The following is a 15,230-nucleotide window of genomic DNA, read 5'->3' as shown; positions in this document are numbered from 1 at the left end:
AGTGTTCTATTTTCAACACTGGTAAAGTTGGAGAATTTTTCAGGGTACAGTACACTGCAATCAAATATTATTTTTCGCACTTTCTCATCAGAGTCAGCTTTATAATAAAACTCCGTGAACTACACAAAATATCCTCTGAGGCTAACTAATAATTTCAAAAGATTAAGAAATTGCTTGTTGCAAGATCTATTGAAATCTTAACATAAGATAAGACCAGTTGCAAAGATGTAGTGTTAATAAGCCTTAAAGCTTGAAAGTCAACTAAATTATGAGATAAGGAACTATTATAAAATGGTCTAATTTTAATCTACTAAAAACAATGACTACTAACACAATAGCTTTTTTTTGATAACTTATACTATCTTCGCAATACATACGCCTTTAGCTAAAAAATCTTCAAAATGGATGAATGATTTTGTATTATAAATGTCATGAATGATAAATGAAATAAATATAATAAATTATAAAGTTAATGAAGCAGATGAAATTGAAATAACAAGCGTTGATTCATAAGTTATTTTAAACTGTGATTTTGAGGGTGCTGACTCTCCGGCGCCTGGTGAAGAATCTTCTAGGCCTGAGGCAGTCTTTGGTTTGGAAGCAGTAGACGATGCCCATATCGCAGTCGGTGTGGCACGCGCAGCCGAAGTGGCAGTCAGGCACCTTCGGAGGACAAACCTTCGGCGGAGCGGCGCCAATGCAGGGAGCGGAGCATTCGGTTTCGTTGCAGTTATCCAGATCTGCTGTGAAAAATTAACTCAGTTAATAAACTGACTGACGTATTCGGCAAAAAAGTTGCTTCTGCAAACTTAGTGAAATGTTCAACCAAGCAATATAATATAGGACTATCGAAATGAAGGGTGTGCAGTAGTAATTGATAGATAATATAATCTGTTACGTAAGTAGAGGGCAGAGTATTCATTCACACTGACTATAATTTTCGCTCTATAAGGACGCCTGGGTTAACCAGTAGGTAAATGCTAACTGGTAAGGCACCTGCTTCACGTGTAAGTTTTACATAAAAGTTGCAGGTACCTCTCCTATAATAGTGGCTTTGTGTCTATATATCAGGCAAAAAAATTACGGTAATTTAGAGATGCCAAATCGAAATACTGATATGATTCTATAAAATCAAAGAAAAGCCTTCAAAGCTTTTTTTGTCAATCTTTATGTATATCAAGAACTGACTTTTCTTAAAGAAAACCAATAAATTAGGTACTTACAAACTCTGTCTATATCTCTATAATTTGGGTGGACTTCATGTGCATTTTGAACATTCAGTGTAAATATAGTGAAAAATAAGCAAACTAATAATTTAGAATTCATTTTTTAAGAACGGAGTAGAAGCAGAAAATTTTGCTCTCAAAGTGACATTTAAAAATAAAAACTATCTGAGATTCCAAAAAGCAGATGTAATTTTTTTTAAGAAAAACTGAAATAGAAGAGTATTTAATATATACGAACTTTTTTGTAACTTATGTACCTAACTAGTTTGATTTTCTTTCCTATTATCTAAAATTTAAACGCACTAAATATGAGGTCAAACATTAACATGGTCTAAAATTATAAGACAGCTTGGTACTAGTTTTACCGTTTTGCAGACCTCTACCGGGAGTAAGAATTTCATTCCTCAAGGAACGACTAGACGAGTTCAACTCATAAGATTTAAATGCCAAAACGGTTTTCTTAGATCACACAGAATGGATAGTATTACTCCTTCGGGAAATAGGAATTTCGATTCAGCTTGGTGGAGCGGTTCTCTCAATTTCTCCCAAACTTTGGTTCTAGACTTGCAGAATCAAATTATTATTCTTATGTACAGTGGGCCAAGAAAGTAGTCTACCAGTTTTGATAGTTTCTGCGCGACCTGATATCGCTAAAGTTAATTTGTAAACAGACAGTAAGGAGTTTACCTATCTTGTTGTTCCATAACAAAGATAGACCACATTTTTGGCCGAAAATACAGACGCCAGTACATAAAGCTAAATAGTAATCTGTCAAATTTCTTTAATTGGTTTTCACCTTTATCTCTTTAATTATAAAGTTCACTGTTGATTGTGTAAGTTTTCAAATAGCTTGATGTGCTGACGACTGCACCATCTAATGAAAATACATAAAAATATACGTACGTGGTCTACTCAAGGCCTTCAGTGCTTGGTAATAACTACTGTCATAATTTTGGCAATCTATTGTAAAAACTTGAAGCAAAAATAACAATACTAATAATTTAATAGCCATTGTAATTGACTGTTTGTGAGAATTGGATAGAAATTGAAAACCAATTTAGAACAGGGCTGCTTGATAAACGTCATATTGAAATTATTTCTTTCCGTTCAGTCCAATTTCAAGTGATAGTCTGGTTTTCAAATTCGATTCGTACAAATGTCACAGGTTATAAATAAATCAATATTGAAGGAAAAATTCGGAATAAATCAGCCAATATTTTGAAGGAGAAATTTCAAAGAGGTGTTGATACAAAAATATTAAAAAGTGGTAAGATTTTAAATAATATACATTTTTGAAGTCCCGTTGGGCCGAAAAGTAGTTAAAATAGCTGCGGATTACCTATGTATATCTTCGTATAAATAGTATGTAGATAACTTCTATAAAACTGAGGAGAGATGCGCCGAAGAACACTCCGATGACACCGCCAACGTCCACTGCAACAAAATAATGAAAATTCCATGCCTTCTGCCGTAGCCAGCATATCTTAAGCTTCAAAAACACAAAATTAAAACTAACGTTTGTAATTTATTTTAATAATAAGTACTCCGAGGCCGATTTCGGCCACGCTACCGGCTGTTCTTATATCAGGAGATCAGCCAGCTGCGTAGGATAGGATATATAGTGCACAAGCAATTGCACAGACAGAAGGGCACTCACTATTCCTTCACTCTCATAGCTCGATGGGACGATAATCCGACATGACCGGAGAGAGATAAGGCGCAGGGCCGACATTAACATGCTCTCCGATGCACGGGTAAATCAATCACGTACCTACTTCCAGACTGCGGGCCGCTTTGTGATAACAATACACATAAATATTACTGAACGAATAAAAAATATATTTCCATCAAAACGATTGAGAGTGGCGTTATTTCAAGATGCTTCAATATGATGCATTATATTAACTACTCAATTGTACTTATATGAAATATCTGGCTATTATGGCTGGATTACCTACATACAAAAGTTCTTGTGTCACACTAATAGCCCCGGCTTTTTGCCGTTTTGCAATTTTTGACACCTGGATATTGATTGATGGACTTACCAACGAGGCCGAGTAGTTCCCTGATGGCTTGTCGCCGTACCCTCAGGCTGGGGTGATTGGCGAGGCTCACACGACCTCGTGTGCCACGGCGGAGTAGCTCTTCAGGCACGTTGCTTGATTGACGACTAATTAAAAATGTAAGTATAGTATGTACATTTAACATTTTTCAATAGAAATGACTGAGCTACTAGACACAACTTTTGTATTTTATTTAAGTTAAATGCTGGAATTAAACAATTTTTGACCCGTACAAAAAATCTTCGATATTCTGAAGTTGTGTATGAAGTTGGAAAATGACCGTGTCCCTATTCCTTTTGATCCTTCTTAGAAGGACAGACGATGTAGTCAAACGTTAAGAATTAATAATGAAACTAAGATATACGACTTAATACAACGTTTTATTTCTGAAAGATTGAAATATGTTTGAGTTTTACTTACGGACAAGCGACATGGATATCAGTGTAAATAATTTCTTCACAAGCCATTGGGCAATGGTATTGCTCAGTGCTCAAATCCTCTACAAGAATAAAAAATGGGTAAGAAACAGCGTCATGTAGCTCGAAAAACTGAGCGGAAAATTCGCTGGTGTGCAAACTCTGTTAGCAACCGCTAACAGATTTCAACAGAAAAACTACTCAATAGGTACTCACCTTTCTTAGCTTTATGAAGACAGACTAAGCCATCAAAATCACATGTTGGTATATTGCCTGAAAATAATATGAAACTGATTATTAATCTTTACTAAACCGTTATTTTTTTCCGATCGTGCAACAAAACTTAAATGTGTAATCTACTAATTCATCTTAAAGCTTTCTTGCCAGCTTCTTTTTAAATACTATAAAAACCCAACATACCAATCTGAGGCATAAAATGATGAGTGCAGTTACAAGCTTCAGCCTGCACGAAGGCCCGGCTATACATAATGCAGGCACTGTACGAGTAGCGGGCAAACGGCCAAAGGTGGGCAAACTCTGGCCGCTCGTGAGTAAACAAACAGTCGCGATTGGATGACGAGAGGAGCTGGACCGAGACGTCACTTATTGTGTGCTCTGCCTGGGGAGGTAAACATGGATTTGAATGACGGAATTCGTGAATTATTGTGAGAAATACAAATGCATTTATATTTCTGAGCAACCCCTTATTCTTAGTTATAGATGCGAATGTCACATGTCGCAAGTTCACGCCAAACCACTAAACCGATTTAGATCCTTATATGTTACACAGATTTTCTAGAGCCTGAGAAAAGAACGTATGCTACTTTTTATTCGACTGGGGAAGTAGTCCCGTGTCGGGATGCGGGGAACAGCTAGTGTGAAATAAATCTTAGTAACGCCATATTTTTAACTGCTGATTGTAATATTATGTCGGACATAGTCAATTAACGATTCTGAGGACCTTAATACATGATCATTTAATTGTATGTTATTGTAATTGTAAAGAAGATTGGAACAATCACAGTGATGGAACCACTAAAGAAATAGAATGTACCTTTAAAGTGACCTCAAAATCAGTAATTCGATGTAGAGTGCCGCAGAATCCCAATATATTTTCAGAGGCCATTGTTATCATGTCATCGGGAGAGTGTATCCATATCTGTATCGTAAAAATATAACGGAAAAATGATGAATGGATTGCGTGAAAAATTTGATGGAATTATATAGGTATAGTATGCTACGAGTATATCTATTGGGGGTAAATGGGAGGAAAACATTAAAAGAACAATAAATAGACAGAAAAGTAGTGACGTTGCCAGAAACTTTTACAGCATTTCTTTTATAGTCCTATTTGCGGGAATAGCACCCCTCCAATTAAGCTCTACATATCTGGATGTAGACTGCTTTCATGTCAATACTAATTCAATGGGTAGGGATCGAACCCACAACCTTCCGATCCTCTACTAGATCATGACCTATCCAAATTCAAAATGAAAAACAGTCGATTGTATATAATCCAGGACAGATACCTATCTGTCCTGGCTTACCTAAGCCGCGTATATTCTTTAGAGAATGTGTTTTGTGAGAAGATTAAATCAAAAGACTTACATTAATAGACTGTGTTGCAGAAAACACCAGACTTGGGAGACCAGTCTGTCTATTGATGTTGATAATGTTCTCATCACCAGTCCAACGAGAGTTGAACACAAAACATTTACCGAATTCTGTGGCTATCGGGTGGAACCTGGATAGATCATACAAGAAGAATATTAAAATACAGCTCTTCAATTACATTTAGGTACTTGTCCAAAATCCAGTCGTGGCCAGAAGGATATCAGAATTTAAGTAAAATCTATACAGCCCCGTTCAACGGTACTCTCAAGACAAAGAAAAACTTATACAAGTATTGGTGGTGACATACAATACACTAGTGTCTGTTGTCTCACCTACTTAACTGCAGTTTCAGTTGCTTTTGAAAATTTTGTTTTTGTTTTACAAAAATCAGTGACTTCAAAAGCGAGTGCTAGTGTGCGATGAACGAAGCATGACTCATTAGTTACATAGGCATATATGCTTGCTTGACCTCTTGCCATATACGCTTAAGCTAAATGAGTCAGTAAAACTAAAGCGTTCTCTTTAGAACCTAGCAATAAATGCTCTCGTCCGTTACGCAGGCTATAAAGTCGAAACACCTTGGCTATCTTTAATTAAGTCTGGCTAATGTAGGGAAGACCTAATTCTTAGCTGGTGTTAGTCTAACCTACATTAAGGAAAGGTACATTTTAAACACAGTTTTATAGGACGTTGGAACTTCCAGCAGAATACCTAAGTAAAATGTAGATCGATCATCGTCGAAACATTGGCATAATTATCATTGTTATATGCTGATATAACTAAGCAAAGGTGATTTTCGAGACAAAAACAAATCATTTTGTAGCAAAAAAGAAATTCATAAAAGGGTTATTATTACCTGAAAATTGGTAACATTAATAATCCTAGTAAGTACTTCTTCAAATTAAATAGTTGAATTTTTAAAATTCGCTGTAAATGTTCAGCCATATGCCATATGAAAAAAAGGTATTATCATCATAATTCAAATACATTGATGCGGGATTGTGGGTGTAAATATACTTCTCATTTTTATAGTAGAATGCAAGAATATGTCAAGGATACCTAGGTACTTTAAACTGCGTCCTAATGACTCTAAAATGCGACACCTCTATTCAAAGTTTACCATACCTCTTAAGCGTTTAATTAAAAGCTAGCAGCAAGCAGCTAACAGTTTCTGAATACAGGACAGAATTTAATTTGGCACGGAACTCGATCAAGATGACTTGAATATTACTATTTTCACTTGTAAACTGTAGCGTTTCATTTTGTAGCGTAGAACCTGAATGTAGAATGTCTTAAAGCTTACTTTATACGGGTTAAGTGAGTGCAACGAGGTTAATATAGTAAAGTGTGGGAGTATATTGGTACAACGTAATATAGTAAAGATTACTACTTGAGTAGATGTGACAGTGTGTGTGAAGTTGTGGTCATCATCATCCTCCGAGCCTTTTTCCCAATCATGTTGGGGTCGGCTTCCAGTCTAACCGGATTCAGCTGAGTACCAGTGCTTTACAAGAAGCGACTGCCTATCTGACCTCCTCAACCCAGTTACCCGGGCAACCCGATACCCCTTGGTTAGACTGGTGTCAGACTTACTGGCTTCTGACTACCCGTAACGACTGCCAAGGATGTTCAATGACAGCCGGGACCTACAGTTTAACGTGCCATCCGAAACACAGCCAATCGTGTCTAAGATATACTTAGAAAGTACATACAGACTTAGAAAAGTTGCATTGGTACTTGCCTGACCTGGGATCGAACCCGCGCCCTCATACTTGAGAGATTGGTCCTTTACCCACTAGGCCACCACGACTTTTATACTTTTGTGGTATTTTACAAATATTATTTCACCAACTGAAAACTACTCTATTTGGTTGTGATTGTGAATTGTGAACCGTTCAGCTACTCAAAACAATTGACGACTGTTATTTAAATAAGTTGTATGTAATGTGTGTAGATAAATAAATAAATAAAAGATTGGGCTATATCATCATTGAAAATGATCATCATCCTCCGAGCCTTTTTCCCAATCATGTTGGGGTCGGCTTCCAGTCTAACCGGATTCAGCTGAGTACCAGTGCTTTACAAGAAGCGACTGCCTATCTGACCTCCTCAACCCAGTTGCCCGGGCAACCCGATACCCCTTGGTTAGACTCATTGAGAGCATCATCATCATTGAAAATGATGATGCTCTCAAAATGTATTGTGTACGAATATTATTCAATTTTAAAAATAAGCTTTATCGAACCAATGTGAACTGAGCTTAACTCTCTGCTAGCAACGATAGTACGCTTCTGACTTACTTAAAGAGCGGATGAATTTCAGATGAAGCTAGATTTATTAGCCAAGCTTCATTAGTACATAGTTTAAACCAACCTTAATTGCAAGATTTTGTTCCAGCGGTATAGCTACAATATGATACAACAGTAATTAAGCTATTTTACATAATCAATCGAATTCAGACTTTATCCTCATAGCTTTAGAGTACATATTAGCTGGTTATACCTCACCTTTCACAACACGGGAAATGTTTGCCATCCCACCAGCAGTCAGTAAGTAGCTCATCACATTTCTTCCTTATTCCATTGACGAGTTCTAAAAAGTTCTGCACACAAGTCTTGCCCATTTCACAGGAGACACATGAGCGACAGAACTTGACGCTTCGGAAACTCACTTCTTGACTAAAAGTGGCTAAAGATGCTGGCAGATTGTTCCTAAAAGATACAATTTATTCAAATTGGAAATAATAACACTGGTCAACAGCATTTTTGGTGCAAAGGTGAAATATATCATTTCTTGTAGAATATTTGATACGTAATCGAAGTCCAGAACATAAAGTTGCATTAGCACGTCGGGATTTAGAGATATACCCCTCCTAAAGTACCAAAAACGCGTTTTCCTATGACTCGTTGCTTCATTTAACTTTAAGCACTAAATCTTTATAAAAAGGACACTCCAACTTACTGCACCAAATACTTCTTAATCCACGCTGGATTAGCTTCCTCACACACCGTCAGAGCCGGGAAGGGGGTGTCCCACTCCAGGTAGTCAGTTTCCACGGAGTAGGAGACGGCATCAGTCGTGTACAATGCTAGGGCACCTCGAAGAACCACGGCGGAGCAAGCACAGCAAGCCGTTATTGTTGCTAGCCAGAATAATCTAGAAAAAAAATGGAGCATGACGAATCTAGATTTTGTGGCTCGACGTCCTTTTGAGAACACCCGATATTATTAAATGTTGAAAAGTAGGCGGGCCAAAGATAAAGAGAGTTGTTGAATAATCCCACAGCTTTATGGAGTTTAGTAGGTATAGTGTCATACTTTGACTAACTAGTTAAAATGTACCTTGGAATTAGTATATCCGGGAGAGATTTAGCTGTAGTTGGGTATTCATAAGCAAAAAGTTGCCTAAAAACACTAAGTCCTCATTTCATTAGCTTGCTTAGGAACTAAGATTTACAGGAAATGCTACATACCTATGCTTGTTGTTTTTTTTTAAAGACGTCAAAATCATCAAATGACCCCTCCCGCTGTGGGTTAGCAGCGGTGAGGGAGTGTCAGACTCTTACTGACTAAAAACCGTCGTGTTCCGTCATAGGCCTTTGTACCAGGGCCGCGGTATCTCTTTCGAACAACCCGCAGCCCATACCTATGCTTGTTTGACTAGAAGATTTCCCAACGAATAATTTCCGAGTAATCAGTGTTCTTCTATATACCAGCGTCGTCCAGTAAAAAGTACGAGAAAAAGCGTTACGCAGTTCCTAGATGACACCACTGTCATTATAAGATATTTCTATTCAGCATCTTATTACAGTCAAATACGAGATCAACCTAGTTAGGAGGAAACTTAGCTTTGCCTTAGCCTGAGTCCACACTACAGACTAAATAGTCGGCCGACTGTATAGTTATCGGCACTAATCTTGAGCTCTGACCTTCACCTGCGCAGAAGTAATTTATTGGGTCCCTTTTGTGGTATGAAGTGAGGCGCGGGGGCGGGCTAAAGCGGTGATTGGCCCGCAGTGCATCGCGTCATAGCCGTCACTTCTGCGCAGATGTAGGTCAGAGCTCAAGATTAGTGCCGATAACTATATGCCCGGAGGTTATTTTTTTTTGTCGTGAATTCAATCAAAGTTTTTGGTCAGTCTGATTCTGTACAAATACCTAATCGTTGTGACGTGTTTACTTCCATTCATCTTCATACTGATTTTTGAGCCCAAATTAACTATCGGCCGACTAAAAGTTTGTAGTGTGCGTGCGGGTTTAACGCAGGTCTAGCTAGATAATTCACAATTATACTTGCCGTCCCTTTGATAGTACAGAGAGCTGCCTTTACAAGTCTGATGATAAGCCAGGCTTTGTTGAGTTTGCAAAATGAAGAATATGAAAACCATTTCTCTGAGCAATTATATTATGATTGTTGTAGTTACGAGACATTAATTACATAACAGTATTAAGTGTCTGTTTCTTCTAGCCTTTGTAGTGTAGTTTTAATCAGCTTCCTAGAGCAACTACTTTAAGCACCTTGTCTAAACTAGCTTCCACCCGCCGGCGGTTTCACCCGCATACCGTGGTAAATACTCCATGCACCCGGACAAAAAAGCCTTTTTCGATAAACGGGCTGTCTAACACTGATATATTTTTTCAAACAGGTTTTTAGTTCCTGAGATGAGCAATTTGAAGGAAACAAACAACTCAACAGCTTCTAATATTGTTTATTGAAAGTAAGCTACTTTTTAGCACGTCTTCAAGTCAAAATTATAAAAAGACAATACAGTTTAGAAGTACCTACATATTAATTGAAAAGCTTACCTTTTAAATAATGGTGTAGGTGCCGGAGTAAATACGTATCCGAGCCATTGTAAGCCGCATTTATCACTTAAATACTGTATTTTGTCTTTCAGTCCTAGTAACGAATTGCTGCGATTTTCTTTGTGAGACATTTTCTACACAAAGGATTTTAGACCTTGTTGTAAGAAGAACATGGTTGATATTACTCTAAATTCGTTTTATTCTAATTAATTATAATGATTATGTTATCAAGTATGCAATTATATTGACACGAAAATTAATTGATTCTTCTTTGTTTTCTTTTTACAGGAAAATTCTAACTAAGCACATTATGAGTACCTTTTTAAAGATCACTCAATTAACTTGAAGCTGATTTACCAATTTCAAATGTTATTTTATCAAGAAGACGCATCTACATAAATCGTAACATGGCACTTCGGTCGTCAAACATAGGCACCTTGTTTGACGACACCACTTTCCGGCTTGCTGTTTGCTTGCGTTTGGGTGCTCCGTGCTGCTCTCCTCACCGCTGCCACTGTGGTGAAGCTGTCAGCAGCCTTGGACACCACGGCTTGTCGTGCAGCCGCAGCGCGGGACGATTTATTTGCACGGCATGCGAATATCAATGACATAATCCGTCGCGCTCTTGTTGCCGTAGGCGTTCCAGCCATATTAGAACCCAGTGGGCTGGCACGCGACGATGGCAACAGACCAGACGGTATGTCGTTGTTCCCGTGGAAGATGGGTAGGTCTTTAGTATGGGACGCGACCTGTGTCGATACTCTTGCACCATCCCACCTTCCTAGCTCGGCGCGATGTGCTGGTTCCGCTGCTGCGGCTGCAGAGAACCTCAAACGGCGCAAATATAGCACCCTGGTTGGTAACTATACCTTTGAGCCGTTTGGGGTTGAAACCCTCGGGCCGTGGGGTCCAAGTGCTCATCTGCTTTTTAAAGATCTGTCAAAGCGACTTGCTGACACTTCAAGTGACCCAAAGGCTGGTTTTTATTTTGGTCAAAAATTAAACATTGCCATCCAACGTGGCAATGCTGCCAGCCTCTTGAGTACACTCCCGGTGGGCAACGATGAGGAGTTTTTTGATGCCATTTTATAATTGTTTTAGTTGCATATATGTATAAATAAGTTTATTTTTACGTAATGTAAATATTCCTATTTAATAAAAAAATATCTTTTTATTAATGTAAGAATTAAAAATCAGTCACTATTACATCAATTTTTATAAAAAAACCCATAACGCGTTAACGATCCTCACTAACACACATTTTTTCACTCAACTATCCTAGTAAACAATTGTACCTCTTTGGAATAATGTAAATAACAGTAACTGTAGCAAATGTAAATTAACTTAAATAATAATATAAAATAACATTTAAGTACGATAAAATCATCATTTCCACGGCAGTATAATTTGCTCGCAGTAATGCTGTCGTGTTCATTAGTCAACGTGTTCGCTACACTGAAATTCAATTAAATGGGATGCACGCAATGTATAAAATGGATTTTATTTGTCAGAACGCCATATTTATGTACAGTCAACTTCAGGTCAGTGGTAACAGTTTTATAGGAAAATCGTACTCATTACTATTGACTTAAGGTGCATGACAGTTACCACTGATGTGCGGTCTACCGTACATATATTGTATAAACTTATAATAGGCATGATGACAAATTTTTAAATTCCTTTGTATGATGTAGGTATACGTCTATTTTATATGAAAAATTATTAATTTTAAGAAAATGCGAAGTTTTTTTATCAAATAATTGCATTTTTCTCTGTCCACTTTGAATCCGGCGCGAAAACGCTTGTCAGTGCCATGTCGTCACTTGTGACGTCACGACTGAAATTACAAGACGCAAGTAAACAACGCTCGTGCAATAATTAAGTTTTTTGTGTTATTAAATATGAATTCGAAAGTGCATAGGTGTTGTGGGGTCCCCCAGTGTAAGAACACATCTCAAAACAACTCCTGATAAGTTATTTGTGTACGTTCCTCACAATAAAAAAATACGAAACAAGTGGCTTAAACTTGCAAGGCGAGATTCAAAAGCAATATTGCCCAGGGTACAACTTTATTTTTGTGAAGATCACTTTGATGTAAGTTATTACATAGTTCTCTAGATTCTAGCATAGTTTATAATGTAAATAACTATTTCGAGGTTAGGTTTCATCTCTCATTGCTGTTATATTACGCATTTTATTCATATCATGTATTTATATGTATGTGTTTATTTGAGGAATTATTTATAACTAAAATTGTTTTTAATTAAACTAATATTCTAACATAGAAGTTTTTTAAATTAAACTAATACACTTAAATGGAAGTTTTTTAATTAAACTAGTATACTTACATGGAAGTTTTAACATTTCTAAATTCAGCTGAACAAAAATCTTTATTTGATGCCAAAAACTCTCCCAGCATTATGATATCCATTCTAGGCAAATTAGCGCTGTTTGCCTTGATAAATCCGGGCTCCATAACTCGTGTTATAAACAATTAATTAAAAAAAAAACCGGCCAAGTGCGAGTCGGACTCGTGCACGAAGGGTTCCGTAAATTACAGTTAAATCAACCTATCTCAAAAACTATAAGAGATACTTTGATCAAACCAAAAATCGTTGAAAGAGTTAATTAGCATGCATCACCTCTATTTTTTTTAGAATTTTATACCCCGTAGTTATAAAAATAGAGGGGGGGGGACATACTTTTTACGACTTTGAGAGCTGATATCTCAAAAACCGTTCACTTTAAGAAAAATGTTTTTTAGAAAACTTTATATCATTTTAAAAGACCTTTCCATTGATACCCCACACGGGTATGTACATCGAAAAAAAAAATTTCATCCCTCAGTTACATGTATGGGGGGCCCCACCCCCAATTCTTTTTTTTACTATTTAGTGTCATATTTTTGTAGCGGTTCATACAACACATATTCCCATCAAATTTCATCACTGTAGTACTTATAGTTTCCGAGTAAATCGGCTGTGACAGACGGACAGACGGACAGACGGACAGACGGACATGACGAAACTATAAGGGTTCCGTTTTTGCCATTTTGGCTACGGAACCCTAACAAAGATCGCAGTGGAAGTTCACAATAACGAAATGTGACGTTCGCGCGCTTTCGCGCGAGTTGTTTTCAGAGATGACGTCACGAGCTCTGATTGGTGTTCAAGATATCATGGCGGATTGCCTTATTTCGTAATTTTATTTTATAAAAATACATATTAATCACATTATTAATAAAGAAAACAATGCGCGTTTTATATTCCAAGCTTCAAGTTTAATTTAATAAATATATTATTTTAATGATTTTTGATTACTGTCATCATGCCTATTATGTATATGTAGAGACAATAGCACATCAACCTACCTTTTTTTTAACGACGTCAAAAATCATCAAATGACCCCCCCCCGCTGTGGATTAGCAGCGGTGAGGAAGTGTCCAGACTCTTACTGACTAAAAACCGTCGTGTTCCGTCGTAGGCCTTTTATTTACCAGGGCAGCGGTAACTCTTTTGAACAACCCGCAGCCCTGGCACACATCAACCAACCTTAATTTGACTTTCTTCACGAAGTTTTCAACCTTATCACAATAGTGGAATTAAAAATATATGTTTAATAAATAAGTATCTAGCAATCGACCCCGCTTTTCATCAAATTCAAATTAAATAGATGTTCTTTTTTGCTTATTCAACCATTCAGAAGAATATAATGGAGTACCACGCCTTGTTCAAATGAATTGTAATTGGTAACTCATTGCTCTAAAAATACGAGAAGGCGCTTCAAAAGGAAACGACATATCGACAATAAAATAAGTATAATAAATAATATAAATAAATAGCTTAGAATTATATAAACCGTTTTTAGAAATTCCGTGAAAAATGGCAATATTTACTAACGCTAACTCAGCTGTCTTAGTAATAACTCTTAGGTAACTTTTTACATAGATAAGTGAGGTACACATTTTATAATTTTCCTTCCAGTTGAGCATGCAAATAGGTGTCATTTGGTAGATAACATAATGACTACAAAGTTTGGTTTATGTAAGTACCTATTTACAAAATGATATGCGGGAACGCCGTGGGTGTTTGATATCAAGAAATTCATTTTTATGTTTTGGTATTGCACCTATACCTGCTTAAATCTACTAAGCTAAGATTTCTGTATGTAAATAAGTGCCGTAGTTTCCTTGAGCATAGTAGACTATTTATTGATTAGTTTCAAGAGCGATTACGATCCCGGGCTGCGGGATTGTTCGAAAGAGTTACCGCGGCCCTGGTACATAAAAGGCCTACGACGGATTGATTTTAGTCGTATGTAGTAGATTACACGACTGATTTTAGTCAGTAAGAGTCTGACACTCCCTCAGCGCTGCTAACCCACAGCGGGAGGGGTCGTTTGATGACTTTTGTCGTCGTTAAAAAAAAAGAGCTATTACGGTCTCTAAGTTTTCGCATTTCAGACCACTATGGGCATACTGACTTCCTCATTTGCCTAACTTTATGCCAAATAATGTTCGTGTCACATGAAGGGACTGCCTGTCTTTAACCCTGTCTGGTTTACAGATTTTGCAACTTCTGACTACCAGTAAAGACTGCCAAACCGTCTATCATATGAACATTTCATCATCATCTCAACATCTCATATGATAGACGGTCCGAGCTCTTCCTTAATTAGCTTAGATAATGCACAATACAGGTACTTCAAAATATAACAAAATGAATGTCGTGTCGGGCTACAATGATTTTACTTTTCATTCAAAATAAACATCTGACATAACCGTTGCCAAGCTGTTGAGATAAGATAGTCGGCTCTTATCATAATGGAATATTATTTTTATTTATCAATTATTTGTTTTTAACTACTGTGAATGTCATTTTTCTATGATAATTAGGTATGGATGCGGTAATTTCAACCTCAAAAATTAAAATCTATAAAAAATATTTATCGTTCACTAAGTGACAGTTACCTACTAAACTAATTTATCTTTTACCTATTTAGTCTTAATTTGAGCATTTGCTATGTCTATCCCCCAAAGCTGCTCATTTTAATAACAAAAACTTGGGCAACCAGATGCTGGAGAGTCTTTTTGACCCAAAGACCTTG

At 37.0% G+C, this 15,230-nt stretch overlaps 1 protein-coding gene across 3 annotated transcripts; it reads right to left on the bottom strand.

Annotated features, from left to right (window-relative positions):
• Positions 1-608: 608 nt before the first annotated feature.
• On the bottom strand, positions 609-10,336 carry LOC124634452 (sodium channel protein Nach-like). 3 transcript variants are annotated; one of them, XM_047170032.1, is made up of 11 exons: positions 10,125-10,336; positions 8,281-8,475; positions 7,827-8,030; positions 5,314-5,449; positions 4,760-4,864; positions 4,126-4,324; positions 3,922-3,978; positions 3,710-3,788; positions 3,272-3,396; positions 2,566-2,660; positions 609-740 (listed from the first exon to the last, which is right to left on the bottom strand). In XM_047170032.1, the coding sequence occupies exons 1-10, from the start codon at positions 10,253-10,255 to the stop codon at positions 2,566-2,568; spliced, it is 1,326 nt and encodes a 441-aa protein (XP_047025988.1). In that variant the 5' UTR covers positions 10,256-10,336; the 3' UTR covers positions 609-740. The 3 variants fall into 3 exon arrangements, with proteins under 3 accessions (XP_047025988.1, XP_047025989.1, XP_047025990.1); XM_047170033.1 differs by having other exon boundaries at positions 644-743; XM_047170034.1 differs by lacking the exons at positions 609-740; positions 2,566-2,660 and adding an exon at positions 2,782-3,018.
• Between the last annotated feature and the right edge of the window lie 4,894 nt (positions 10,337-15,230).

Source organism: Helicoverpa zea, chromosome 11 (assembly GCF_022581195.2).
Source record: "Helicoverpa zea isolate HzStark_Cry1AcR chromosome 11, ilHelZeax1.1, whole genome shotgun sequence".
In the NCBI taxonomy this organism is placed as follows: Eukaryota; Metazoa; Arthropoda; class Insecta; order Lepidoptera; family Noctuidae; genus Helicoverpa; species Helicoverpa zea.
This window is presented reverse-complemented; position numbering and strand designations above follow the sequence as displayed.

What these genes read in the sequence shown, in the direction of transcription:
- LOC124634452 (XM_047170032.1), bottom strand. Translation starts at nt 10,255, where the DNA reads ATGTCTCACAAAGAAAATCGCAGCAATTCGTTACTAGGACTGAAAGAC. An exon ending in CCTACACCATTATTTAAAAG is followed by an intron (nt 8,476 to 10,124) that starts GTAAGCTTTTCA and finishes TTTTTTTTCTAG; the next exon opens with ATTATTCTGGCTAGCAACAA. An exon ending in GGAACTACTCGGCCTCGTTG is followed by an intron (nt 2,661 to 3,271) that starts GTAAGTCCATCA and finishes ATTTTGTTGCAG; the next exon opens with TGGACGTTGGCGGTGTCATC.